The sequence below is a fragment of the Oryza sativa genome, chromosome 7, assembly GCF_034140825.1.
Source record: "Oryza sativa Japonica Group chromosome 7, ASM3414082v1".
Classification (NCBI taxonomy): domain Eukaryota; kingdom Viridiplantae; phylum Streptophyta; class Magnoliopsida; order Poales; family Poaceae; genus Oryza; species Oryza sativa.
In genome coordinates, this window is record NC_089041.1 from 11,416,643 (window position 1) to 11,443,519 (window position 26,877).

At 43.0% G+C, this 26,877-nt stretch overlaps 1 protein-coding gene and 1 pseudogene across 1 annotated transcript; one reads left to right on the top strand and one right to left on the bottom strand.

Annotated features, from left to right (window-relative positions):
- Positions 1-736: 736 nt before the first annotated feature.
- LOC4342952 (4-hydroxyphenylacetaldehyde oxime monooxygenase-like) lies at positions 737-15,552 on the bottom strand (annotated as a pseudogene).
- LOC136357152 (uncharacterized) lies at positions 4,089-5,995 on the top strand. The gene has a single exon (XM_066312046.1). The coding sequence runs from the start codon at positions 4,148-4,150 to the stop codon at positions 5,705-5,707; it is 1,560 nt and encodes a 519-aa protein (XP_066168143.1). The 5' UTR covers positions 4,089-4,147; the 3' UTR covers positions 5,708-5,995.
- Positions 15,553-26,877: the final 11,325 nt, after the last annotated feature.

Here is a 26,877-nt window from a genome sequence, read left to right on the forward strand (position 1 = left end):
AGAGTGAGCAAAGGAACAACTCCCTACTTATTACTATGGAGCTAGCTCGGCAACCAACAAAGTGATCTGGCTATGCATGTCCAGCAGCAGTTGTGTTCGGGGTTTCCTAAACCGCTGGTAACCATGGGCTTTGATAAAATTTGTTAGAATTCAAATTCTAATAAAAAAGAAAAAAACACCCAAAATCCTTCGAAGTAGTACATGATTTATAATGATATTTAATTATAATATTTTAAAAAAAATACTGAGCTAACTCAATATTTTGTCATGAGCATTGCTTCAAAATAAATTTTGATCCACGTGGACATTATATTGTGGACACTATAGTTTTTCTAGTTTTCGACATTATAAAAAAGTGATTTTGTGGTTTTCTTGTTCCATTTATTTTTCTTAGATACATGTGGTTTTTGGCGGTCACCATTGTAATTGCCAGCAACCTCCCAGCAGATGGCTGAGGAAACCATTGGTGTGTGCTATTTTTAGCGCAATAATCTTCTTTTCCTATAGTACTTTTATATCTAAAGTCATCACAACCCATCCTTTACAAGCATTTCCCCTTATTTCATTGCAGCTTACATTTATCAAACATATGGCCAGTTTGCCGCTATGGAATGTTCAGAAATTACAAGTAAAGGAGGCCGAAAGCCATTCCTAGTCCGAAATTTATTGTTGGTACATTAAGTTATTCATTCTACATACATTTTTATTCAATAAACGCATATAAAACCATGTGAATAACACAAAATAGTTTTTATTTTATTTGAAATGGATAATAATACTAGTCCCTTATGGTCATCTCACTGTCCACCCTACTATCAATGTTTCATAGGCACAATCAAAAGAGGAAGTTCTTCCGAAAAGCAAGCTGGCCTATTTCGTCCATATCAATATCTTCTTCTTTCATTCCCTTCGGAAGTTGCCAATTAAAACAATACAACAGATTGGCTACTACAAGCTCCACATTGGCCACACCCATAGCAATGCCAGGACAAATCCTTCGCCCTGACCCAAAAGGAAGGAGCTCAAAATGTGACCCTCTGAAATCAATTCCTTTGTCCTCAAATCTCTCTGGATAGAACTGTTCTGGATTGTCCCATATGTTAGGATCTCTTCCCATTGCCCATACATTTACATATATTCTTGTTTCTGATGGCACACTGTATCCACCAATTGTGCATGTTTTCATGGTTTGTCTAGGAATCAACAGTGTCCCTGGTGGATGCAGCCTGAAATTTTCTTTTATTATCATCTTAAGGTATTTCATGTTTTGGATATCTTCTTCACATACTTTTGATTTGTTTTTCACAATGTTATGCACTTCAGCCTGTGCCTTTTGCATTACCCTTGGGTTCCTCATAAGCTCGGACATAATCCAAGTGACAGTTACAGCAGTCGTGTCGATTCCTCCCACAAATGCATCCTGAAGTCAGATGTGGCGCTCTGATTAATTATAGGCACCTTTATTTTTTTTCAAAACAAGTTGTGTGTTGTTTATATACATACATCTGTATTTCTCCTACTCCCTCATTCCCAAATTGATCATCATATAATAGAATTTAAAATTTCTCAAATTGATCATCATATAACCATATGGACATGGATTTCATCATAATACAATTAATGTAGCATGGGAGAACGTGTATATGCTAAGGTGTAATTGGCATGGCATTTTAATCAATGCATATATTGTGGGAGAATATGTGCATGGTTTCTTGATTGATGTGATTTAAATTATCCTTGGTCTTAGTGCATAAACATATATGATGATCAATTTGGGAAGAAAGGAGTATAATATTATGTACAGTTATATAGTTACCTTCAGATAAGAGAATGACTGAGTTGCATGAACCATGTAGCCATTTCAACCTTTCTTTAAATTTATAACTTGCAACGTATATAGCATTGGGCTATGATTTGTAAAATTTTTGTACTTTGTTGAAAATAGTGCAATTTATAAAAAAAATAGTACAATTTTCATATTTTTTAAAAAATAAAATTAGACAACGAAATGATTGAATTGTATGAACCATTCAACCATTTCAATTACTTGCTAAAGGCCTATGCTTGCAATGGATATATATGATATAAAAGAAAAAACAAAAATTATAAGTTTATAGCATAGTTAGTCGATTAGACATATAATGCCATCTCCAAAGGCTGCTAGATTACCTTTTTTATCCACTTTATCTATTTTCACAAGCCATACAATCGGATAATACAGGATTGGACACTTACAATTCATCTGTGGGTGGTACGCAATTTGAAGGTTTTTCATATAACCTTTATCATTTCTAGAATTAGTATTTCTGGGCTATTAAGATGTTGTGAGAACCTTATGCTTATAGGCTCACATGCCATTTTGTGGTGTTGAAAGCAGACTCGGACACCACCACTAGTATCAAATTAGTATAGAAAAATTGATTTGGTGATCCAAAACTTCCACGCTACTCATGTACAAGTTTTTTTATGCCTTATTATATGTGAAGTCCTTATTAAATTTGCATTAGCCAAGATTCAACCTTATGTTTGCTGTAACAAAATCATGGGTTTCTTACATCTATCGATGTTCAAAGGTACTCATTCCAGTTTTAAACAACAAATTCTATATATGCTACTTCTTGAGATGTAAAAAACGTACGTGATGTTCCCCCTTCCAGTACATATATGACCTTCTGGCCCAATTAAGATGTGACTTGTGTGGCCCATGAGAGTTGTGTGCATGTTTAGAACCACATTCCTAGTTTAGCAAGAGTGGAACCAACTTATAAGGGCTTGTCCCTCCAACCATATCACTCCCTTTTACAGAAAGTGATGATGAAAGTGTAAGTGGGGTGGTTTATGTAAGTGGGCTCACCCGTCGGTTGGGTTGGGCTACGCGGTTTTGGAGGGTAGGCTGTTACAAATGGTATCAAAGCCGACTTTCGCGGTTGCACGTACGGGTCAGTATGCGGGAATATGACGCGTGGTGCATGTGGGCTCTATGTGAGGCATATGGCATGGCATATGGCATCGGCACTAGATGTGCCCTAAGAAGGGGCGTGTTCCTGGACATTTGCCTATATGCATGTGTCTATATAGGTAAGTTGGGCCGACGGAGATGTCGGGTCCTTTGAGAGGGGGAGGGGGTGATTTCCTGGCCCAATGTGTGTGAGGCATATGGTGTCGGCACTGGACGTATGGACGTGCGCTAAGAGGAGGCGTGTTCGTAGACATTTACCTATATGCCTGTGGCTATATGGGTAAGTTGGACTCGACGTATGGGTAAGTTGGGCCGACGGGGACGTCGAGTCCTTTGAGAGGGGGTGCATGACATTCTGGTCCAATTAGGATATGCCGGCGCATGATGCATGTGGGCTCTGTGTGAGGCACATGACATGGCATATGGCGTCGGCACTGGACGTGCGGACGTGCCCTAAGAGGGGGGGTGTTGCTAGACATTTGCCTATATACCTGTGTGGCTATATGGGTAAATTGTCCTTTGAGGTAGGGTGTGTAACATCCTAGCTATGTGCATGTTAGTACCACTTTGCTAAGAGTGGAACCAATTTATAAGGGCTTGTCTGTCAGCGATCCTGGAGGCTCTGATGTTACTAAGACCGATGATGCAGCAAGGGTGGAGGCTGAGGAGCTGATCGTGCCGGATGCTGACCAGGAGGATCAGGAGGTGGCGCCAAGGCAAACAACAAGACTTGTCAAACCAAATGCTAAGTACGTTGGGCCGTACTGGGCCTTGTAATAGGTCCATTTCTCTTTGTCGTAGCTGGCAGTAGCGTAGAAGGAAAGAATGGTTGGTGAAACTGTAATATAAAAATAGAGTACCCTACTCAAGAACACAGGCTTGGCAACTTGGCGGCGTTGGCGGTGGCGGCTCAACCCAGTTGGGTTTGAGAAGAGATAATACATAGTTGCCAACTTCTATCTGAGTGCGTGTGATCTGTTCTTCCTATTAAGCTGCTAACAATCTGGTATCAGAGCCTTCCGCTCCCAAAAACCCTCTTGATTTGGTTCGCATAATCCCAGGAAAGGATTGGAATCTTCCCTAGGGTTGAATTCCGTGAAAAGGAAACTTGCCTTTCCCTGGTTGAGCCGGATTCGGAGAGTGGAGTGATTGATTCTAGTACAGATTCGTCCACCACCTCTTGAAGTCATGGCTTCGGAGAGCAAATTGGATCTGTTGTTACGAACTATGGAGGAGAATGAAAGGAAGAGGGAGGTGGCTGAGAAGAAAAGGGAGGAGGCAAAGGAGAGGGCGAGGAAGGATTTCTCGGATCTCAAGAAGGTGTTCGAAGTGCGAATTCCCTTGGTGGAGAAGAAGGTGGAGGAGCTAGGCGCATCCGTACAGACCCTCAGCGACAAGGTCACTCACATTGAGGGCACAATCTTTAAGCAGGAGAACCCTCAGGAACCCACAGGGCAGGAATCGTCATGGCTAGCTGGTAAGCGCGATCCGTCTCTCTTCACTTTGAATCGCTCTAACCTTGAGTCGCCGTCCTCTAGTTCAGCCACTGCACCCGTAGATTTGAGTGCTAATCTTCCCCCTATGACCTGTCCAAAATTCGATGGAAACAACCCGCAAATGTGGAAGAGCAACTGTGAACAGTACTTTGATGTTTATGGCATTTTGCCGATGCACTGGGTTAAGGTAGCGACCTTGAATTTCTGTGGAAATGCGGCATTCTGGTTGCAATCCATCCGTTCTCAGATTGCTGGTATCACTTGGCCAACTCTTTGTGAATTGGTGTGTGCTAGATTTACTAGAGATCGGCAGGAAGCTCTCATTAGACAGTGGTTCCATACACAGCAAAATAGCTCAGTAGCAGAGTATGTGGAGCAATTTGATAGTCTAATGCATCAGCTCATGGCATATGACAGTGCTTTAACTCCAGTCTACTTTGTTCAAAAATTTGTTGAAGGGCTTAGAGATGATATTAGGGGGGTAGTAATGGTACATAGGCCACAGGATCTCGATACTGCATGCTCAATAGCTCTGTTGCAGGAGGAGGTTTTGGAAGGGATGAAATCTGTTAGTGGCAAAGGTGGGAACAATCAGGTTTATATCAAACCTGCAGCACCAAGAACTACCACCTACTCATCTGTGATTCCTAACAGCAAAGGTTTAACTCCTAGCAGTCCAACAGAAAGGAAGTTTTCAGAAGCAGATAAGACCAAAGATGATCGATTGGCGTCTCTTAAGGCATATAGAAGGTCTAAGGGCCTTTGTTTTGTTCGTGGAGAACGATGGGGACGTGATCATAAGTGTGCTACTTCAGTGCAGTTAAATGTTGTTCAGGAATTATTGGAAGCCTTGCATTCTGATTTGGAGTCTGATCAACCTGGTACTACTGAATTTACTGATGACCAAGTAGAGAACCAACTGATGGCCATTTCCCAACAGGCATTGTGGGGTACTGATTCCTCTAAATCCATTCGGCTAAGAGGTTGGGTACAGGGTACTGAGGTGCTTATGTTAGTTGACTCCGGTAGCACCCACTCATTCATTGATCAGCAAATTGGTCAGAAACTGGCAGGCCTCACTCCTCTTCCTAGTTCAGTTAATGTTAGAGTGGCAGATGGTAGTATCATGCAGTGTACTCATGAGCTGGTCGATTGTAACTGGTGGATGCAAGGGTATGATTTCAAAAGTACTTTTAAGCTTCTGCCACTAGGAAGCTATGATATCATCCTGGGAATGGACTGGCTTGAATAGTTCAGTCCCATGAAGGTTGATTGGGTGGATAAATGGTTAGAACTTCAGATTGCTGGACACACTGTTAAATTCCATGGTATTACTCCAATTACTGGACAGTGCCCCCTCATTTCCTTGGAACAGTGTCATGGTATGGTTAAGAATGGTTCTGATCAGTGCATGATTCAATTATATTCTACTCTGCACACTGATTCCAGTTGCATACCTGAAGTAGTCCAGCCAATACTTCAACAATTTCAGTCTGTATTTGCTGAACCAAAAGGGTTACCTCCACAAAGAGTGTGTGACCACAGCATTCCCTTGCTTCCTGGTTCTAAACCAGTTAATTTGAGACCATATAGATTCAATCCAGCCCTTAAAGATGAAATCGAATCCCAAATTTCTAAAATGCTTGAATCTGGAGTTATACAACCAAGCCACAGTGCCTTTGCTTCTCCTGCTCTTCTGGTCAGGAAAAAAGATGGATCCTGGAGATTGGTGATTGATTATAGGCAGCTAAATGCTATTACTGTTAAAAGTACATACCCAATGCCTGTTATTGATGAATTATTAGATGAGTTAGCGGGTGCTAAGTGGTTTTCAAAACTTGACCTACGGGCTGGTTACCTTCAAATTAGAATGAAGGCAGGGGATGAACATAAAACAGCCTTTCAGACTCACACTGGGCATTATGAATACAAGGTTATGTCATTTGGACTCACTGGTGCTCCAGCAACTTTCCAAGGAGCTATGAATGCAACATTGAAAACTGTCCTCAGAAAATTTGCCTTGGTATTCTTCGACGACATTCTCATCTACAGTCCTGACCTAGCCTCACATTTGGACCATTTGCAACAAGTTTTATCCCTTCTGCAGAAACATCAATGGCAGGTTAAATTGTCCAAATGCTCCTTTGCTCAACAACAGCTTACATATCTTGGTCACATCATCAGTGCAGCAGGTGTATCTACAGATCCTGGCAAAATTAAGGAAGTAGTTGACTGGCCTGTTCCTACATCTGTGAAGAAATTGAGGGGTTTCCTTGGGTTAGCTGGTTACTATAGGAAATTTGTTAGAAACTTTGGAGTTATCAGTAAACCTCTAACCCAACTATTAAGGAAGGGAGTACCTTTTGTCTGGTCTGATGCAACTGATCTGGCTTTTCAGCACCTCAAGCAGGCATTAGTTTCAGCCCCAGTGTTGGCATTGCCTGACTTCAGTAAACCTTTTACAGTGGAAACAGATGCATCTAAAGCAGGCATTGGAGCAGTATTATCTTAGAATGGTCATCCCTTAGCATACATCAGCAAGGCTTTAGGGCCTAGAACCAAAGGACTTTCCACATACGAAAAAGAATGCATGGCTATTTTAACAGCAATTGATCACTGGCGTTCCTACCTCCAGATGGGCGAGTTCACCATTCTAACTGACCATCATAGCTTGATTCATTTGTCTGATCAGCGTATCCATACACCTTGGCAGCATAAGGCGTTTACTAAACTACTTGGTCTTTCTTACAAAATCTGCTATCGAAAGGGTACAACTAATGCTGCCGCTGATGCACTGTCAAGGAAATTTCAAGGTGATTCTGAACTGTCTGCTATCTCTAGTTGCACTCCACTCTGGCTCTAGGAGGTAGTTCAGGGCTATCAACATGATGCCCATTCTTCTGACTTGTTAACTGCATTGACTCTAAACTCTGCAGCTAAACCTGGGTATACTCTGCATTCCGGCGTGATCAAATATAAGGGCAGAATCTGGGTTGGTAATAACCCTATTTTACAATCCAAATTGATTCAAGAGTTGCATGCTAGCCCAATTGGAGGTCATTCAGGGTTCCCTGTTACTTATGCCAAATTGAAACATCTGTTTGCTTGGCAGGGCATGAAATCTCAAGTCAAGCAATATGTCCAGCAGTGCCAAATTTGTTTGCAAGCTAAACCGGATAGGGCTAAGTATCCAGGGCTGCTTCAACCACTACCTGTGCCAGCAGGAGCTTGGCAAGCCATTTCCCTTGATTTCATAGAAGGTTTGCCTCGCTCGAACTCTTATAACTGCATTCTTGTCGTGGTGGATAGATTTTCCAAGTATAGTCATTTCATTCCTTTGGCTCACCCATTCACTGCAATTGATGTAGCTAAGGTGTTCATGGTTCACATTTTTAAGTTACATGGTCTTCCTCAGATTATTGTTTCTGACCGTGCAGAATCTTCACTAGCCAGCTTTGGGAGCAGTTATTCCAGTGGTCAGGAACAAAACTTCACCTCAGTTCGGCCTATCACCCACAAACGGATGGCCAAACCGAACGAGTCAACCAGTGCCTAGAAATGTATCTCAGATGTTTTGTTCATGCCACCCCTTCCAAATGGGTCACCTGGTTGCACTTAGCGGAGTGTTGGTATAACACATCCTATCACTCCTCCTTACATTCTACTCCTTTTGAAGTACTATATGGCTATGCTCCCAGCCATTTTGGTATATGTGCTGAAGATTGTGCCATTCCTGATCTTGCACAATGGCTCAAGGAAAGAAATCTTATGCAGTCACTGGTCCAGCAACAACTCAATCGTGCACAACAACAAATGAAGCATATGGCTAACAAGAAACGCAATTTCCGGGATTTTGCTATTGGTGACTGGGTTTATCTTAAACTGCAGCCTTACATCCAAACCTCTATTGCCACTCGAGCAAATCACTCGAGCAAACCTGCTACAAGTGCTATACACCCAGTTTTCCATGTCTCTCAATTGAAGGACGCTAAGGGGTTTAAGGGCACTATACAGACTACTCTGCCTGCTGCTGACAGTGTTTTCCAGATTCCCTCCTAGTTATTGGATACTCGTCTTATCAAAAAGGGTAACTCAACTATTCCACAAGTTCTTATTCATTGGACTAATTCTGCAGCGGAGGATGTGACTTGGGAGGACTTGGAGGACTTGCGTTCTTGTTTTCCTGCTGCCTTGGCTTGGGGGCAAGCCAAATTCCAAGGGAGGGGGATTGCCAGCGATCCTGGAGGCTCTGATGTTACTAAGACCGATGATGCAGCAAGGGTGGAGGCTGAGGAGCAGATCATGCTGGATGCTGACCAGGAGGATCAGGAGGTGGCGCCAAGGCAAACAACAAGATTTGTCAAACCGAATGCTAAGTACGTTGGGCCGGACTGGGCCTTGTAACAGGTCCATTTCTCTTTGTCGTAGCTAGCAGTAGCGTAGAAGGAAAGAATGGTTGGTGAAACTGTAATATAAAAATAGAGTACCCTACTCAAGAACATAGGCTTGGCAACTTGGCGGCATTGGCGGCGGCGGCTCAACCCAGTTGGGTTTGAGAAGAGATAATACATAGTTGCCAACTTCTATCTGAGTGCCCAAGATCTGTTCTTCCTATTAAGCTGTTAACATTGTCATTCCAACCATATCATTTCCCGGTTAACCCTATTTACACGAAGTGAGAATAAAAGTGTAAGTGGTGTGGTATGTGTAAGTGGACCCACTCATCGGTTGGGTTGGGCTTCGTGGTTTTGGAGGGTAGGCTATTACAGATATATATATCTTTGTGGGGATATAGAGATAATTATCGATTTGTAGATTGGGTGTTTATTTGTGCATTTATACTTAATATTTCTAATCTATTTGCGCATATACAAAACCAAATTTAAATTCACTCGACAAAGTGTAACCTCCACAAAAACCCGAAGTATTACTATGCAAATTGCACAAATTAATGGGCACACCTAAAGTTTCATACTGCTACACCCTTAATCAATTTTACTTTGATCTACTATACATGAGTTCTAGACTTAGCTGAAATACATGGGTTCTTTTAATTAATTATACAAATATTGTAGCCATCACTGATGGAGAAACCATCTTTGGTCGGTCTAGCAAATTCCACAATAGTCCTAGATCCAAAAAGAACCGGGACTAAAGATTGTTTTTAGACCCGGTTATAAAAATTTTGATCTTTTGTCCCGGTTCGTGGCCTGTCAGAGGCATGTCAGGAGGCCGAGGATCTTAGTCCGGTTGGGAATACCAACCGGGAGTAAATATTTCTCTTCCACATCTAATCGGTTAAGTCTCAGACCAGCTTCCTCCTCATATTCTCCTCCTATCTCTCAGATCAGATCTGGCTACTTCATCTCCTCTCCTCCCCTTCCTCCTCCTCCCCCTCCTCCCCTTCCTCCTCCTCCCCTCTCCTCCTCACATCTGAGGGCCCGCGTCGGCGGCGGCAGCGAGCGGCGGGGCCGCGACCCGCGCGGCAGAGGGTGGCGGGGCCGCGCGCGACGTGGCGGCCAGCGGGGCAGCGCGCAGCAGCCGTGGCATGCAGCCGGTTCTCCCCCCTTTTTTTATTTGTGATTTGAGAGATGTATAATTTCTTCTATTACAATTTGTGATTCATTGCATAGATCTGAGATGTATAATCGATCTGTGATGCATTTCATTTGTGTGTAATTTGTTTAAGATTTGTGATGTTTTGTAAGATTTAGGATTTGTATTTGGGATGTGAATGATTTGGGATGTTACATTGATTTGGGGATTTGGGTATATGCATGGCAGTCAGATTTGGGGATTTGGGGATTTGTTGTGTGATTTGGGTATATACATCCAACTTGATTTGGGAGAAAATAAAAAGAAAATGGGAACTGCCCTAAGACTGCCTTGTCGATCTTTAGTCCCTGTTACCAACCGAGACTAAAGAGAGAGATCTTTAGTCCCAGTTCAACCGTGACTAAAGATCGATCTTTAGTCCCGGTTATTTCACCCGGGATTAAAGATAACGATCCTTAGTCCCGGATTAATAGTCCCGGTTTTCAAATCAGGACTACATGAGAGTTACGAACAAGGACTAAAAAGCAACTCTCCACCAGTGCATCTAAGCACTCCTAGAAACCATATTACCACTGACGGTCAAAATCCATCGTGAAAATTGTTCTTGACGTGTCAATGTCATGAAATTTCCTTCGGGACTAGCTTGTCAAAGAAAAATAAAATTATCTAACGGACAAGCATTAGGATTAATTTCTATAATGTGCATTTACGTCGGGACTAATTTGACGTACGTTGATCTGAACTGTCAGCAATATTCATCTATCTTTGATGGTCTCCCCCATCATTTACGTCGGGAAAAATGACGTAGCTTTTGTAGTATTTTTTTTATGGTTAAGTGAATTATTTTCTATTTAAGTTTTCTAAAATATATGGCGCCATATTTTTTTTACTTGATTTTAGCAACACTTTTCTTTTCTTTGAACATTTTTCCCTATTGGATTGCTACCTGTATATAAGGCCCTGTTTCTTTCAGCTTAAGATTATAATTCTTAAGATTATTATAATCTAGATTATTGAGTCAGATTACTATAAGCTAGATTGTTATAATCTGTAGTAGAATAAACGGTTAGTTGTTTCTTTTCTAGATTATTAGAGCCTAGATTATTGGGTTTGCAAGTCTAAAAAGGGAGTGTGTGGCATGGTGGGTAATTTTTCACCCAATAATCTGAAAAAAAAACTCACCTAAATGAGCTTATCAGATTATAATAAGCTGGGATCCAGATTATAATAAGCTACTTCAATAAGTTGTCTGTTTCTTTCAACTTACTCTGAATAATCTAGATTATAATAATCTCAAGCTGAAAGAAACAGGGCCTAAGTATGTTTCATCTCACCTATCTTCTCTAGTAAGAGCATCATCAATGGAATGTGAATAATACACCATCAAAATTTTGTTACTGGGCTTCCTAATTAAACTGAAAATAGGTAGTGAAAAACTTGTCTCTCTAAGAGAAACCTTAAATTTAATTAATTTCAAAAAGTAAAAGGTGGGCCCATGCTAAACTAACAACCGAAATCAGCATAAATTGTTTCTCCCGTACATGAGCTTGAGCTTCTGCCTTAATAGTGCTCGCTCCTTTATGTGGCCCATTTGCCAGATCCACGTACCAGGAGATCGATGGACAGAAAAAGTGTGAAACTAATTTTGGGAGCGAGCCCTCTCCCTTAGAAGAGGAGAGTGATATAGGCAGGGATGGGAGCGGCTAAATTTTAGGAGATGATCAAGCCACCCTTATAAAAGGAGAGCGACATACGCGGGGATGGGAGCGGCAAAATTTTGAGAGATGATCAGGATACTGTTGGATCAGTTTTTTCAACTAAAATTCCATAAAAAAATTAATAGGAATGGAATTGGGGCACTGTTGGTGATGCTCTAAGTACTTAATCAATTAGTTTTAATACTAATGCTTTTATATAATGTGTATTAAAAAGTTACTAGGTGATTTTTGAGATTTACAATTTTATTATGATAAAACTTTGAAATAGTAAAGTTACTTGTGGTTTAGTATTGTGTGTCAACACCCTGTGGTCTTATGAAATTTGCTCAACAAATTAATAAAACATACCAGCAAGATTGCCTTGATATGATCGCGCGTCAGTCCAAAGGCCTCGTCTTTCTGCTCCCTCCACACCATCACCATCGCGTCGACCATGTCCTCCTGCACCCCGGCGCTGAGCCTCTCAGGCTCGAGGTGCTTGTCGATCACCGCGTCGAAGAAACCGTCGATGCGGTGGAAGACCCTCCGCCGCCGCCCCGCCGCACCGGTGAGGGCGTCGGCCCACCGCGCCAGCGCCGACGACGGGAAGAAGTCCTCGAAGCTGAAGCTGCCGAGCACCTGCATCGTCTCGTCCATCGCCTCCTGGAACGACGCGCCCCACTCCCACGACGACCACGCCGCCGAACCGTACACCTTCCCGAAGGCCACCGTGCCGATGACCCCGTCGGAGAACGTGTAGAGAGCGCTACTGAGGTCGACGGGGACGCCCGCCGGGGAGGCGGCGAGGGTGTCGACGAGGCGGGCCACTTCGGCGGCCCGCGCGTAGGCGAAGGACTGGACGCGGCGGATGCTCGTTAGCTCGATGACGAGGAGCTTCCGCATCTCACGCCAGTAGGCTGTAGGGGCTGACGGCCACGTCCAGGTAGTTGTAGCTCAACATCTGTGGACCTGATTAATAGATGAACGGTGAACACGCACATCGATCACCACATACTACAAAATGATTTTTCCATGCGTCACCTCTTTTTTTTCTCCGACGAAAAAAAATAAACGTCAGCAAAATACATTGATTTTCACTGATAAAATCCTTAAAAGGACCGCTTGTAAACATGACCCTATTTTTTATAGACGCACCTCTTAATATATAGTACCACCAGTAAAACATTGAAGCCTTATAAAATAGTCCATGAGATACTTTCCACCAGGGTTTCGTTTACCACCGGTAATCATGCTTACCGCAGGGATACGGTAAGTGTTATCAGTGGTAAGGGTTTGGTGAACTTTGAGCAAATTTAAAAATTCCAAAAAATATCAAGAAAATGAAAAAAAATCATGGATGTAGTTCTTGATTTGTAATGACACATGGTGAATAATTTTTTTGAAAAAGGGTAAGATAAAATCAAATTTGAGGGCAAAGTCAATAATAGTTTAGGAAATGGAAAAAATAAAAAAGTATTGGGCCTTCATTGGCACTGTCTAACCGGCCTATTAGGGCCCAATAGTGGAGAAAATATCTTCCGGCTGTTCTCTCCTCCTTTCTGTCAGTATGGGGTTGAATGTACTATGAGTTCTTGCATTATTATGCTATGAAGTCCATAGTATAGAAATTCTTGCATTATTATACTACAAAGTCTATAATATAGAAAAGGTCATGCCGAATTTTTGTATTTTACATCCACAAGTTAGGTTTGCAAGTATCCTAAATATTCTTCTAATTATCCCAATTTCTGCACGCATATAAGTGTTTTTCATTTTTTTCATGTTTCTGCCAAACATGTCGCTGTTTTTGAACACGAATTTCACATGGTTATAACCGCCTTACCACCCGGGGGGGAGGGGGGGTGGTAACACCCTCCCAAACGATAAGGTAAAGCCTTCTTTCCACTCATTCTCATCCCTCTGTCTCACCCGCTGTCTTCATCCTCACCTGTTCTCATCCATCTCTCTCACTCGCTCCTCTCCACTCTCCCCTAGCAACTGCGATGGTGGGATGGCTGCAGGGCGGCAAAATGGCGGCCAATCTTCGCTCGTTCTCCCCCCAGCAACTCCTTGAGCCAACAGTGGGATGATGATGGTGAGGTAGCCCCGGGATGACAACAGCAGTGGCGGGCCTCGACGGTGGATGGCTTGGCAACGAGCATGAAGGTGAGGGCTGCAGCTTGGCGTGACCCAGAACTACAGTTAGGAAAGAAGGATCCATGCATGCCATTCGCCGATGGAGCTCGACATGACGAAGACTGTGATGGCTCTCCACATGGCAAAGACGATGACAATGTTGATGTTTCTATTTGTTGATATTAATCTATTGATGTAGATGTTTGTGTGTTGTTTAAAAAAATGTGGATTTGAACCAAATCTTGTTGTTGTGAAAAATGTTTTTATTTCTTTTTTCCCAAAAATCTCTTTGCTGGCGGTGACATAAGGGTGCTGTCACTGGTGGCACCTTAAGAGATCCGCTAGCATTGGAGAACATGCTTCTGTCAGCTAAAGCTCTTTATCCAGGAAAATGTTTTATGGAGAAATTTCTCTTAGGTGTTTGGAATATTTGGAAGCAAAGGAATGGTTTCATTTTTGAGGATAAATTGCATTTGTTCTCTTCTTGGAAGCAACTTCTTAAGGGAGATTTGCTTCTTTTATTGTTTAGGCTCAATGCACGAGATCAAGATGTAGTTAGGGACTGGATCCATCTGTTGTAATCTCTTTGTAATCTCTTTGTAATTTTTTAAATTTTATTAATAAAATTAATCTAACAGCGGGGCCTCTCCTGCTGTGTTCTCTTAAGAAAAAAAGAGATCCGCTAACAAAAATCGATTTTTGTTGACGTTGGTTATCCGCCTGTCAAAATCTACGATTATCTCTTACCTTTGGTTGTTGGCAATAGCCCAGCCATGTGCAAATATTGGTTTTGAACGTCTAGAAAGATTAGTTTTGTAGTAGTGTTAATCAGTACCACGAAATTATTGATCCCGGTTAATCGCAGGGTGATCAGACACAATAAGACACCCGCGTGATTTGAAGAAATTGTTGATCCCGGTTAATCGGAGGGTTAACGTGGATCAGACACAATAAGACACCCGTGTGATTTCAAGATGCGCGTTTTATGAACCATGTCTTTGATGATATAGACTTTATATATATCGCAGGCGTGGAAGACCTGCGTATGAACACTTCATTCGGTTGGTATCCATATCTCTGACTTAACTTTTCTACGTATGTATTTGATTGTAGCCGCATCTGTGACTTAACTTTTTCAGGCATAAAAATCCCTAGTCTAGGTTTATGATACGATGATATTACTTTCTGAGGCAAATTTACGTATACCATATTTCTTTCGTAAACTGAACTTTCATCGTAAACATCAAATAATGAAAGTAGTTAGTAAAGCGAAAAGCCCAGTTTTTTACAAATTAACTTGCCTGGCGACGACGGCCGGCTGCAGCACTGCAGGTCGTTCGTCCGGAGAACGTCCTTGGCCGCCTCCGGCGAATGGACCACCACCGTGCGGATGCTGCCGAGCTGCACCTGCACCACCGGGACATACCTCCGCGCGACGGCCTGGAAGTAGCGGTGCGGCCGACTGCCGATCTGGAGGAGGTTGCCCAGCACCGGCAGCTGCCGAGGGGGCCCCGGCGGGGAAGGAGCAGATGCAGAATCCATCACCCCGCCATTGCCGTCACCCTTGAAGAAGAGGAGGTAGACAAGAGGAAGGAGGAAGAGCACCGCAGCTAGTAACTGAACAAGTGGTTGCCATGGTAGTAGCTGGCTGGCGAGAAGCTCGGTAGCCATGGTGGTTTCGCTTGCTGGAGTGCTGGCTGGACTTGGACGATGTGTAGTGGTGGATGCATGCTTATATAGGGTAGTAGTAGGAGATGCGTTCTTCTACCGAGAAAATTAACATTATGCCAGGGTAAGAGTGGGTTTCACCAAAATAATACTTTACATATAGGCTTCATTAAACTACTATTCTCAAACGTTCATCAATGCTAGAATATTTTCTTGGACAAAAATACCCGTCTTCCCCACCTTCACTCGCAACGCCAACGTGCTTGCTGGTGAATCCGTGGGAGGCACACTACACCAGAGTTAGTCACCTATGACGGGCCCTAACCATCACCTTTGATGGGTTTGGGCTAATGGTCACTGATAAGTCCCAGTCACCTCTGACGGCCCAGTATTTCTGGCCCACGGCTAGCTCTTTCCAGCCCGTCAGAGGTGTCTATCACCTCTAACAGGTTTAATTCACCACCCGTCACAGGTAGGAAAAATCACCCAAAAAATTCAAAAGCCCACAGCCCCCAGCAATATCTCGATATGCAAGAGAACAATTCAGAGAACAAGACATGATAACTTTGCATTTTATTCGTAGAAACTTTGCATTTTATTCTTAGATATGTTAACGTCAGAGAACAACAACATATGAAGCACATTCACACAAGTAATATATATCACAGATCACACAACTTAAGTAACAATATACATCACAAAGTAATGGTCCCCATCTTAACAAACTACAAATCCACACAAGCAATCAAGATATAGCCCAATCTGAAATTTGGCAATGAAAATTAGCAATAAAAATAGCCAACCGAATCGGAAATGGTGGCGGCGCTTGTGGGTGAAGGAGACATGGAGGACGCAGACACCAACGGTTGGGTGTGGAGGTGGCGGCCGCCGTATCCACGTCACCCAATCGTCGAGTAGCGGAGGACGTCGGGGGCAGGCTGCGGACGTCCACCAGATCCAGCGGCTGGTGGTCCGGGGGCAGAGGAGAAGGCAGCCGGTGATCCGGCTACTACCGGATCTCATGGGCCCGCCAGATCCGGCTGTCGACGGTCGGTAGGTGGGGGAGGCGGCTGCCGCCGGATCCGCGTCCCCCGTATTCGTTGAGGTCGGCGGGGGAGGCGGCGGCGGCTGGCGGTTGATGGAGAGACCGGAGGTCAGGAGGCGAGGGAGGTCGCCGCGGACACCGGCGGTGAGGAGGCGGCGGTCGCTGGATCCTCGTCCCCCAAACTCGTCGAGGCCGGATCCGGCGACCGGCTGTCGGGAGACGGGGGAAGGAGGCGGCAGCTCCGAGCTCCTGGAGATCGGCGGCGAGCGAGGTGGAGGGAGGCGGGAGGCCGCGGCAACCGGTGGTTGTGTGGGGAGGGGGGAGGGTGGACGGGGCGACGGTGGTCGTGGGGGGAGGGGGAGGATGGATGGGGCGACGGCTAGTGGTCGGCAGATCGAGAGAAGAGAGAAGAGAGGATGAAGCGAGAAGATCGAGAAAGGAAGAGACAAGAGAAGAGAAGAGGGATAAGGGGAAGTCCGACTGGTGGGTGGGTGGTGGGCCCCCTGGGTGGGGGTGGAGGTGGGGGTTTCTTTTTTTTTAAGTCACCAGTGACGGGTATAAAAATTGAACACGTTTGAGGTGAGGTATCTCACCTGTGACGGGTTACAAAGTTAAAACCCGTCACAGGTAAGAGGTCATCAGTGACGGGTCTATATGTGGACACTAGGGGTGGATGTCGAGCTGGCTCGGCTCGGCTAGGTCTGGCTCGTTAGGATAACGAGCTAGCTCGGCTCGGCTCGTTATCCTAACGAGCTAACAACCCAGCTCGGCTCGGCTCGTTTGAAAGCTCGAGCCAGCTCGTTAGGCTTGTGAGCTTTGGGGGCAGCCGGCGACCACGGAGGCTCGGAAGCAGCTCAACCTCGCCGGTACCTTGACAGCTCGCCGGCGACCACGGGGAGGAGCTTGACGGCGGAGGAAACGAGCTCGAGCTCGCCGGCGACCACGGGGAGGAGCTTGGCGGTGGAGGGGACGAGCTCGAGCTCACCGGCGACCACGGGGAGGACCTTGGCGGCGGAGGGGACGAGCTCGAGCTCGCCGGCGACCACGGGGAGGACCTTGGTGGCGGATGGGACGAGCTCGAGCTTGCCGGCGGCGGCAGGCACAGGGGGAGGGGCGGAGAGTGGCGGCGGCGCGTGGGACGAGCTCGAGCTCGCCGATGGCGTCGGGCGTGGGGGCAGGGAGAGGCGGAGAGCGGCGAGCCGCCGCCAGCGGGCGCTGGGGTTAGGTGGCGGCGTCGGTCGCTAGGGTGGAGGCGCAGAGCGGCGGCGTTGGGCGTGGCCGCGTGGACCGTGTCGCGTGGCGCCGCCGTGTCAGGGAGATGGGGAGCTCAGCCGCCACCACCAGGGAAGGGGAAAGGGGGAAGGGAAGCTAGGGTTTTGGTTTTTGTCTATTGGGCCTTCTAAATAAATGGGCCTATGGGTTTTGTGGTCTGGCAGCCTAGCTCGTTAAGTCTCGCGAGCAACTCGCGAGCTAGCCCGAGCTAGCTCGTTATCTCTAACGAGCTAAACTTCCAGCTCGGCTCGTTAGGAAAATCAAACGAGCCGAGCCGAGCCGAGCCGAGCTTCTCACGAGCCAAGCGAGCTAACGAGCCACGAGCTTTCTGTCCACCCCTAGTGGACACGTCTAAGATGTTGTGTGTCGGGTCCTTATATAGATCCGTCACAGATAAGTACTTACCAGTGACGGGTTATTTTCTTGAGCCCTATCTATGACGTGATTTATTGCAACCCGTCATAGATGAGGTTATTTCTGACGAGGCACTTTGGTCCGTCACTGATAGGCCGTCACAGATGGGCCGATCTGGCGTAGTGGCAGCGTCTCTGGCGCGTCAGGGGCACCAGTCCCATCGTCGCAGCTTGGTTAACGAGCGCCAACAACCTGCAAGCCACACTAGCAGGGCGGGGCAGTGCGTAGTACATTGGCGGATGTGCTCGACGACACAACGGGCTGTCGACGTCGGAGGACGGGGGTCAAGTGTGATGACGCAGCAGATGGAGGAGGCCATTGACCGGTGCTATGGCACAGATGTCTAAGCCTGACTGGTGCCCCAATCGTGCTCCGGCGTGCTCGCCTCTCCCATCCTAGACTACCTCTCTAGTGTAGCCGCAGCCATATAACTCGCCGCGCTCGTGCTCTACCACCACTCGGGCCCCTCTCTCTCCATCATGTTCTCTGTGCTACTGTCTCCGTCATCCCCATTTTCCACCTTAGCAGTGGCGTTGGGCCTCGAGGTGGTTGTGGTGGCCACAGGCGGTGGAGGAGGCCGGCCATCACACCAAAGTTCAAGGAAACCATGGTTGCCCATCGGCTCGTTGCTTGGTGCCACCATCCTCAATCACTCCTTCGTCGCCAGCGAGGTTCCCCTGTCACTAGTGTTCCTCTGTCATCACCGGTGAGCACACATTGGGAGAGGAGATGGGAAAGAAAGGTATTTTTGTCCGAGAATATTCTAGCAACGAGAAATGTTTGAGAATAGCAATTTAACGAAGGCCATATAAGAAGTGGTATTTTAGCGAAACCTACTTTTGACAGTGGCATAATGTTAATTTCATCGCTTCTATCGGCAAGTGTGGCTGCAATGTGCAAATATATTTTTGAAGGTAATGGAATAAGATAAAAGAGTAATGGAATAAAACAAGTTTAGATACCATCTGTGCGCTTCACTCTAAATAGTGGAAAGATTGATTTCTACTTTTGTACTCTGTCTTAGTATATTCATGTTCCTCGTTTAAAAAGGAGCTTTGAAACTTTAATTAAGCATGTCACTTTTAATTTACACTATATTATATTATAATAATCTCCTGGTTTTTCTTAAACGAGTTCAATAAAGAAATCTTTACTTATGCTAAATACTAATTGGACGCAGCCTCAACCTCATCAACAGCCCTGCAAAATTTAAAAAGCTAGAAAACAGAAGATATGATTGTTTGTTTGTGGTCAAAGTCATATGCACAGTTATGATTAATTTATATGTTTTTTGATAACGGAATAACGAATGGGCTAATGCTAAACAAGATTATAGAATATAAATTTGTTACTTTGACTCATCGTCAATTACAACAAGGGGACTTTTATTCGGATGATTCAACAAAATGCAGGCGATTAATATAGTAGTATGTATAGCTACAAATGGCAATTGTAACCACTATACGGATAAAGCCTACTAAACGACCGATACGACCGTTTTTGAAAACACTATAGACATGCACTGCATCGCATAGACTATTTACTCTAATAACCTTTTTTTCTCTAAGCCTAAAAAGCAGTGGGTGAGAAGGTTAGCAGTTAGGAAGGTGGGGAAAGGGGACCGTGTACAGTTCTGGGATGATGTTTGGTGTGGAGAAGTGCCTTTGAGCGTGATTTTCCCTAAGTTACATAACATAAGCAGAAATCAGGGGGTGTCTGTAAGTGAAATGTGGTTGGCTGGTGGGTGGAGATGGGAGTTTAGAAGACAACTATCTATAAGAGACCAAGGAGAGTTAGCTGAGCTGGAAGGGATGTTAAGGGAGGTAGTGTTGTCTATAGAACCTGCCCAGGTAGTTTGGCCTTATGAAAAGAATAAGTGCTTCAATATCAGATCAATGTATATACATTGATATGAAGTTCGGAGGGGTCATAGATGGGGGAGATGATGTGGCTCTGGAAAGCTAAGATACCTCTAAACATAGCACTTCATATACTTGGCTGGAAGGGGGAGGATTCCTTATGCTGTGCAATTAGTGAAGAGGAATTGGAAGGGGGGAATTATCTGTGCAAATTCTGTTTGATAAAAAGAGTCCTCTAATCATGTTCTCTTTAATTGTATTATAGTTCATTTTGCTTGGTGTGTGATTAGAGAAGCTCTGAATCTATCTAATATTCCAAGGAACTTTTGGGATTGTTGTTGTTTGCTTAAGAAGAAAAATGCTAAGATTGGTCTTTTTCATTCCTTCTAAAATAAGATTGGTCTTTTTCTGGGGGCTGCTATGTGTTGGGTTTTGTGGTTTACTCGTAATGGATGGGTGTTTGAAGATATCCTGGTCAAATCTCCGTTGCAGGTGGTGTATAGGACTATATCCTTAATGCAGCGGTTGCGAATCATGCTAAAGGGGGACATGCTTGTTATGGCAAATAAGTGGATGGAGGAAGTCATGATCAAGCTACTCCAACTCAAGCTGATCAACCTTCCTGAAGCTTTCTGATTTGGGGCTGTAGCGTTTCCAGGTTTACTGCGGAGGAGGGAAGAGCTTTTTGTTCTTCTGTTTTATTTGTTTTATGTATCGGACTCTGTACCTGTTTTGGGCCTGCTTTTTTAGGCTGGGGAAAGTAAAATTACCTTATGTAAAAAAAAAAGGTTCTCCAAAAAGGGTACAGTAAATGCTGTTATGAAAGGTAGTAATATAAAGTGAATGAAGCCTATGAGAAAGGGCTTCTCTCTATGCCAATATCCACACCATATGGTTTCCCAATAATCCAATATGTTGATGATACTCTGCTCTTTTGAAAGCTTCTTGAAGATAACTTTTTTTTAAAGGCCTTGTTAAATTCTTTTGCAGCCAATACAAGTTTGAAAGTCAATTTCCATATATGTCCTGTATGATCCCCCTGAACGTAGAAGCAGAAAAATTGAGGACTTAGCTGCCTTATTTGGATGTTCCACTGGTACTCTGCCATTCACCTATCTAGGCCTCCCTCTAGACACAATGCCAATGGTAATTGATTTTCAACCTTTAGTGGATAGAGTAGAAAATCTAGTAAAAATTTTCTGGTCTTGTGGGATAGAGTCTGTCAGCCCAAAATGAAAGGAGGCCTAGGTCTAACCAACACAAGATTGCAGAATAACGCTTTGTTGATGAAAAATATCCTCAAGTTTTGTAACAGACTGCCATGGGTCAAACTCATATGGAGCATTATCTAGATAAAGTCCCCATGGGATCTCTCCTAAGGGCTCCTTTTGGTGAAGTTATGTTTGGGGAGCTTAAAATTATTAGAAACAATATATGTTATGAACTTCATGTCCATTCAAACCCCCGCTTACCACGAGTCGATCTGGAATAGCAAAGGTATAATGAAAGTATACAATATATTACAATATTATTTGTCACATGCAAATGTATTCAACCCCCTTCTATAGTCATTTGAAGTTAATACAATATTATTTGTCACATGCTATCAATATGGATATTCAAAGTATGATTGACCCATCAATCATCCATTTTTTAAAATAAAATTCAAATATTCATAATAAATACTTGATGAGTTACAATAGTGGCACAGAGTAGAGCATGTGTGGAACTTTGTAGCTCGATCCACTCTTAAATATAAAGTTTTGAAGATATATTTGTAGTGATGACAGTGTAGTGCTGGCATGAGAGGGTGGTATTTGGGCCATATATGATATATGAGTGGACACGCAGCGCACCCGGCATACATACATGTTGGGAGGAGTGTTTGTAGATAAATCTCAAGGATATCAATTTGAAGAGAAAACACAGGAATTTTGTAGGATAGAAATTTCATAGGATTTCAATCCAATAAGATTTTTTTTCCCTATATGGTCCTTTAAAATGAAGGATTAGAAACTATTGAATCTAATGAAATATCTAAGGAATGCCTCGATCTATATGAGTTTTGGAGGATTTTTTAACACGACCTCATAGAAAGTTTCCTTTAAGTCTAACTCACGTCCAATTCCTATATTTTTCCTATGGTCAATTAAACAATCATAATTATATTTTACAATTAATTGTTTTACACTTACATTCCTATAACAACCCAACCCGTTTGAAAATTGTAGTGGTATGGTTTAGGGTTCACCACGCCCAGCTAGCCATGGGCAGCCCCATCATTGCCTGGTGGAAGGCAGTAAATGAGGTGGGCGCAATAGTCAGCCATGTCCCCATTTTCCTATACTCGTGTTATGCCCGACACAAGTAAAGTGAAGGATGATAGCTGCCGCAGTTGCCGCTCTGTCTTCCATCCTTCCAGTCCCCAGGTAGATAACTGTTGTATCGGACATAAATGTGGTAATGTTTGGACTCGAGGCTAGGCCGAGCATGTGGTTCAGACTCCTACTAAGGCCTCCACCCCTCCGGACATCCCTCACCCTGAGCGGTACGCTCTTCTTGTTTTCGGATGGGCCACGTGCCACCCCTATTTCGATCCTCAACGTAGATCCCAGTGACATGGTGTGTGCCGACTGCTCGGGAGATCCTAGTTCGTAGGTCACCGACACCTGGGTTAACCCTTTTATGTAGAAGTTTAAAGGAGTTACTGTGTGAATGTGGGCTCACTCAACATGTATATAGCAAACCAATGCAGATTTTAGATACAAGGTGTGGTATCGAGCATAATCCTTTCTGTGTGGTTCATGCACAATAGGCCATGGTCTGTACTAGAGAGTAGTTTTAGGCCTGTACCAGGTGTGCGGTGAGCTACCGGAGCGTTAGCCCGCGCGTGGGGGGGTTTGGTTGCCTGTAACACTTAATCCTATTTGTAGCCTGCATTATCTAATGATATGGGGGACACACGACCTTCTTGACGTAGTACTGAAACATCAAAAAACCGACGAAGTGGATGACCAACATGCAGCCAGTGTAGCACACCTTTCATCTCACTATCGTAAAACTACAGGAAGCAGAAGATAATTGAACCCTCTATCCGAGCGGAAAACAAGCATGATGTTGATAGGATCATCGTATTCCCCTTTATGTGGCTATGCCAAATCATAGGAAGAATGGGTAACGAGTCCCTCACATGGTTATAACTAAAAGCTAATTATTATTCATAATATCAAGTCTCTCCTATTATGGACGCACAACTATTACTTATATAGCAATCCTAAGACCGCTAAAACAAGAAATGAACTCGTTACTAACTTGGACACAGAAAAAAAAACTTATGTTGCATCAGCCATCGGCTGGTTTGGTAAATAGCGAATAAACCACTAGGAATCTGAAAGTGAGACCAAATCTTTGATGTGGGCCATCAAACTAGCTTTCCAACAAATACTCAAACATCCAAAACGGAGTCCGTATGCGAAATTCACGACCGTTTTACCACTGGAGTGTCTAAGCTGTCCAAACCAAACCAGAACTGAATCCAAACCTATACATCTTCAAATCTCCCCTTTGGAAACAATTCTCAATCCATGTAGACAAGATACTTGCCAAATTATGGAGAGTCTTGGAATAGATAGAAACCATCTAATCACATCTTAGAACCCACAAACCCTTCTAACTAGGCAATTCTCACGAGTCATCTTTTCATCAGCTTGCGCAACCTTCACTAAAATTGTCACTACTTTTAATTGGAATATCCAAATCATGTGTCACTTGATCCATTGAAAAGATGACTTGATAACCTTTCTAAATATATATGATCTTTTGATACCTTGAATCCCTCTGATTTTATGCGTAACTCTTTAGAGAATTGACGACCAGTACTGCATCCTATCCAAATCAGCCTCACTACTAGACAAATTATACTTAAATTATACTTAAGTAGTTCTTGATATTGATCTAGTATTAAAAAAGCGATTGAGAAATTAGAAAAGAAAATCAGTAGCTTCATTGTCAATGTCAATAAATAGTATAGGTTAGGCAAATCTCCGTAAACAATAGTACCAATGTTCTCGATGTTAGAGCAAGTTCAATAGTATAGCCAACTACAAGCTCCAATTCATCCATAGCCAATCTAATAGTCAATTTATACAATATGTTCTTACTATACTATTAATATATGGTCCCACCTGTCATACACACACTGTGTCTTGGAGTCCGTGCTGCAGCTGGCTACAGATCTGTAGCCCGCTGCTCTTCTCTCTCATCTTTTATCTTATTAAAATATGTTTATAGCTAGCTAATAGCCTACTATTGTACCTTCTCTTATTGTCATGCACGTACACACATACTGCAGCCTGGCAAATGGCTTAATGCAGACAATATGTATTCCCAATGCATTGATAGTCGCCAGACATGACATGATCGTGCTTGAAGGTTGAAGCATGGACAAGCATCGTGTGAAGGGAACTAGTTGATCAATCCCAAAATAGTTATTCCTATCTTATGATTTGGAATTTGTTCTGAAATAATTATCACTACATGTCTCATCGATCAGTTACTATTCAAAATTTTCTCGATCTATCTTAAGCCTCAACAGCGCTTCTACTCTCAACTATCCATCATTAATAAGGGACATAATAGTCTTTTATTCTCACTACTACAGTGGGGTGGGCGTGAAAAAAAAATCCAAAAACTCACAAGATTTTTGCACCAATTTTCACATTTTCACACGCATATGGATTGAAGGGTTCAATCCAGCAATCTCTCTCCACTCAAAGTTTTCTTTCTATCTCACCTAAAAACACTGGTTATCTTATAACCAAATACTACTATTCTTTTTTACACTACTCTCATCTGAAACTTATATTTCATATTTAACATCATAAATGAGCTCAAATGAAAAATTTTGTCAACTGTAAAGTTATAAAGTCATATCTCTCATCTAGATCAACAACTTTCGTATAGATTTTGTCTTCATCCGAGATCATTTAGAAATTTTAAAAATTCACTTATCCAAATAGGTTGGAGAACTTATAATATATTTTTGGACATCTAAATGACCTCAAACCAAAAAGTGATCAACTACAAAGTTGTATATCTCCTCGAGGTATACAAATTTGTTATAAAGTTTATTTCTGTCTGACTTCATATGAAAAAGATTGATATAAAATACAAATATGAGTAGTGTTATCATTGGTGTTGGTTTTTATTGTCGACCGGCATCTATGAATCACGGGTGCTAGTTTTGGTTGAGAATGGCAAAAAAAAAAAACGATACCTATTGAACCACACTCATAGCTACCGATTTAGTATAAGAAACGGTATCTATATGATATTTATAGGTGCCGATTTATTATAAGAAACGACACCAATAATTATCGGTGTCAGTTTTTTTATGGACTGGCACAAATGGCTAGTTATAGCTACTGGTTTTTATTTATTGAAAAAAAGACGAGGAAAAATCTTATAGGTGTCGGTTTTTTTATGTAGCGGCATCATGCACCTATTAGGGTTTATTACTAGTGTCTCATATCTTCATATATAATAAATTACATAGAATGATAATTATCGTGGGAAGGAGAGTCTTCATATATAAATTATTATAGAATGGAGAGAGTAATAAGTAGCAAAACCTTAATTATTCGTCCGGCATGTGTTTTTCATTCGCCTGGAAGGTGAGCCGTACGTGAAAGGGAATTTGAACACACGATAGAAGCATGCTGCATGGACACTGCTTCAGCGGTTCAGAAGTCAGCAAACGGCGACATTGGACGGTGAAAGGCTACAGCGGCTGGCTTGATTTTGGTACGTCGTTGTTAACAACTTCTTGAGGCCCAAGTGTTGATCTGCTCCACCAGTTTTCTTCGTTAACAATTGCAGTCTCTAGGAACACGCTTTCAGGAAATTAAACGGACTAGTAGATCTGCTGTCCTTGTTCACTGTCCATCTCAGTTTTTGGCAACGAAAACTTTCGGTGCTTCAAAACGTGTCGATGACACACGAGATTTGGTCAATTTTTACAAAAAAAAAAATTAGCATCAATAACAAACTGAGTTGCCTTGAAAAATGCTACCTTTCTTGAGTCTATCATGCATTGAAAAAACAATACCAGCTTTGAAAAAAAACGGTGTTTTGGCTATTTAAAACATGAAAAATCTGGTGTATATAATGCTTACTTCAAAAAAGTAAAGAAACGCTATGCACATATTATCATGAAAAATACTGTTATAAGACTTCAATTTATTAGATGCTATAAGCATATTTTTAGGATTGATCAATAGTTAAGGGGTCTTTGTTTTGTGCGCGCAATTATTAGCTCGTGTTTCCTTCAGCTTTTGTTGGTGTGCTTTTTCAAGACTTGCTTATGTGTGCTAGTTTGCATGAATTTGTTTAATAATTGGCTGTAGCTCGTTGAGCAAAGTTCTAGATTTTATTCTATTATTTTAAAAATAAACATATTTTAATTTTAAGCTGATACTCATAATATTAGAAATTCGATCGAATCTCACCTTAAATGTCAACTTTATGACCGGAGAAAGTAACATATACATGTGGAGCTACATATCGGCAAGCATGCCATTTCGGATACAAGATGAGAGAAGTGCTATCTGCTAAACCAGATTCTAAGATATGAAAACATAAAACATACAAGCATACAGAGACTGAAGATCTATATGCGTAAATATATTTTCTCATAGATGGTTCTTGATTCGCCTAAAAATCCAATAATTACACATGTCCTTTATAGCATGCGGAGCAAAAAACCGCCCGTAAACGC

Excerpts from the sequence above, each read along its gene's own strand:
- LOC136357152 (XM_066312046.1), top strand. The coding sequence starts at position 4,148 with ATGGCTTCGGAGAGCAAATTGGATCTGTTGTTACGAACTATGGAGGAG.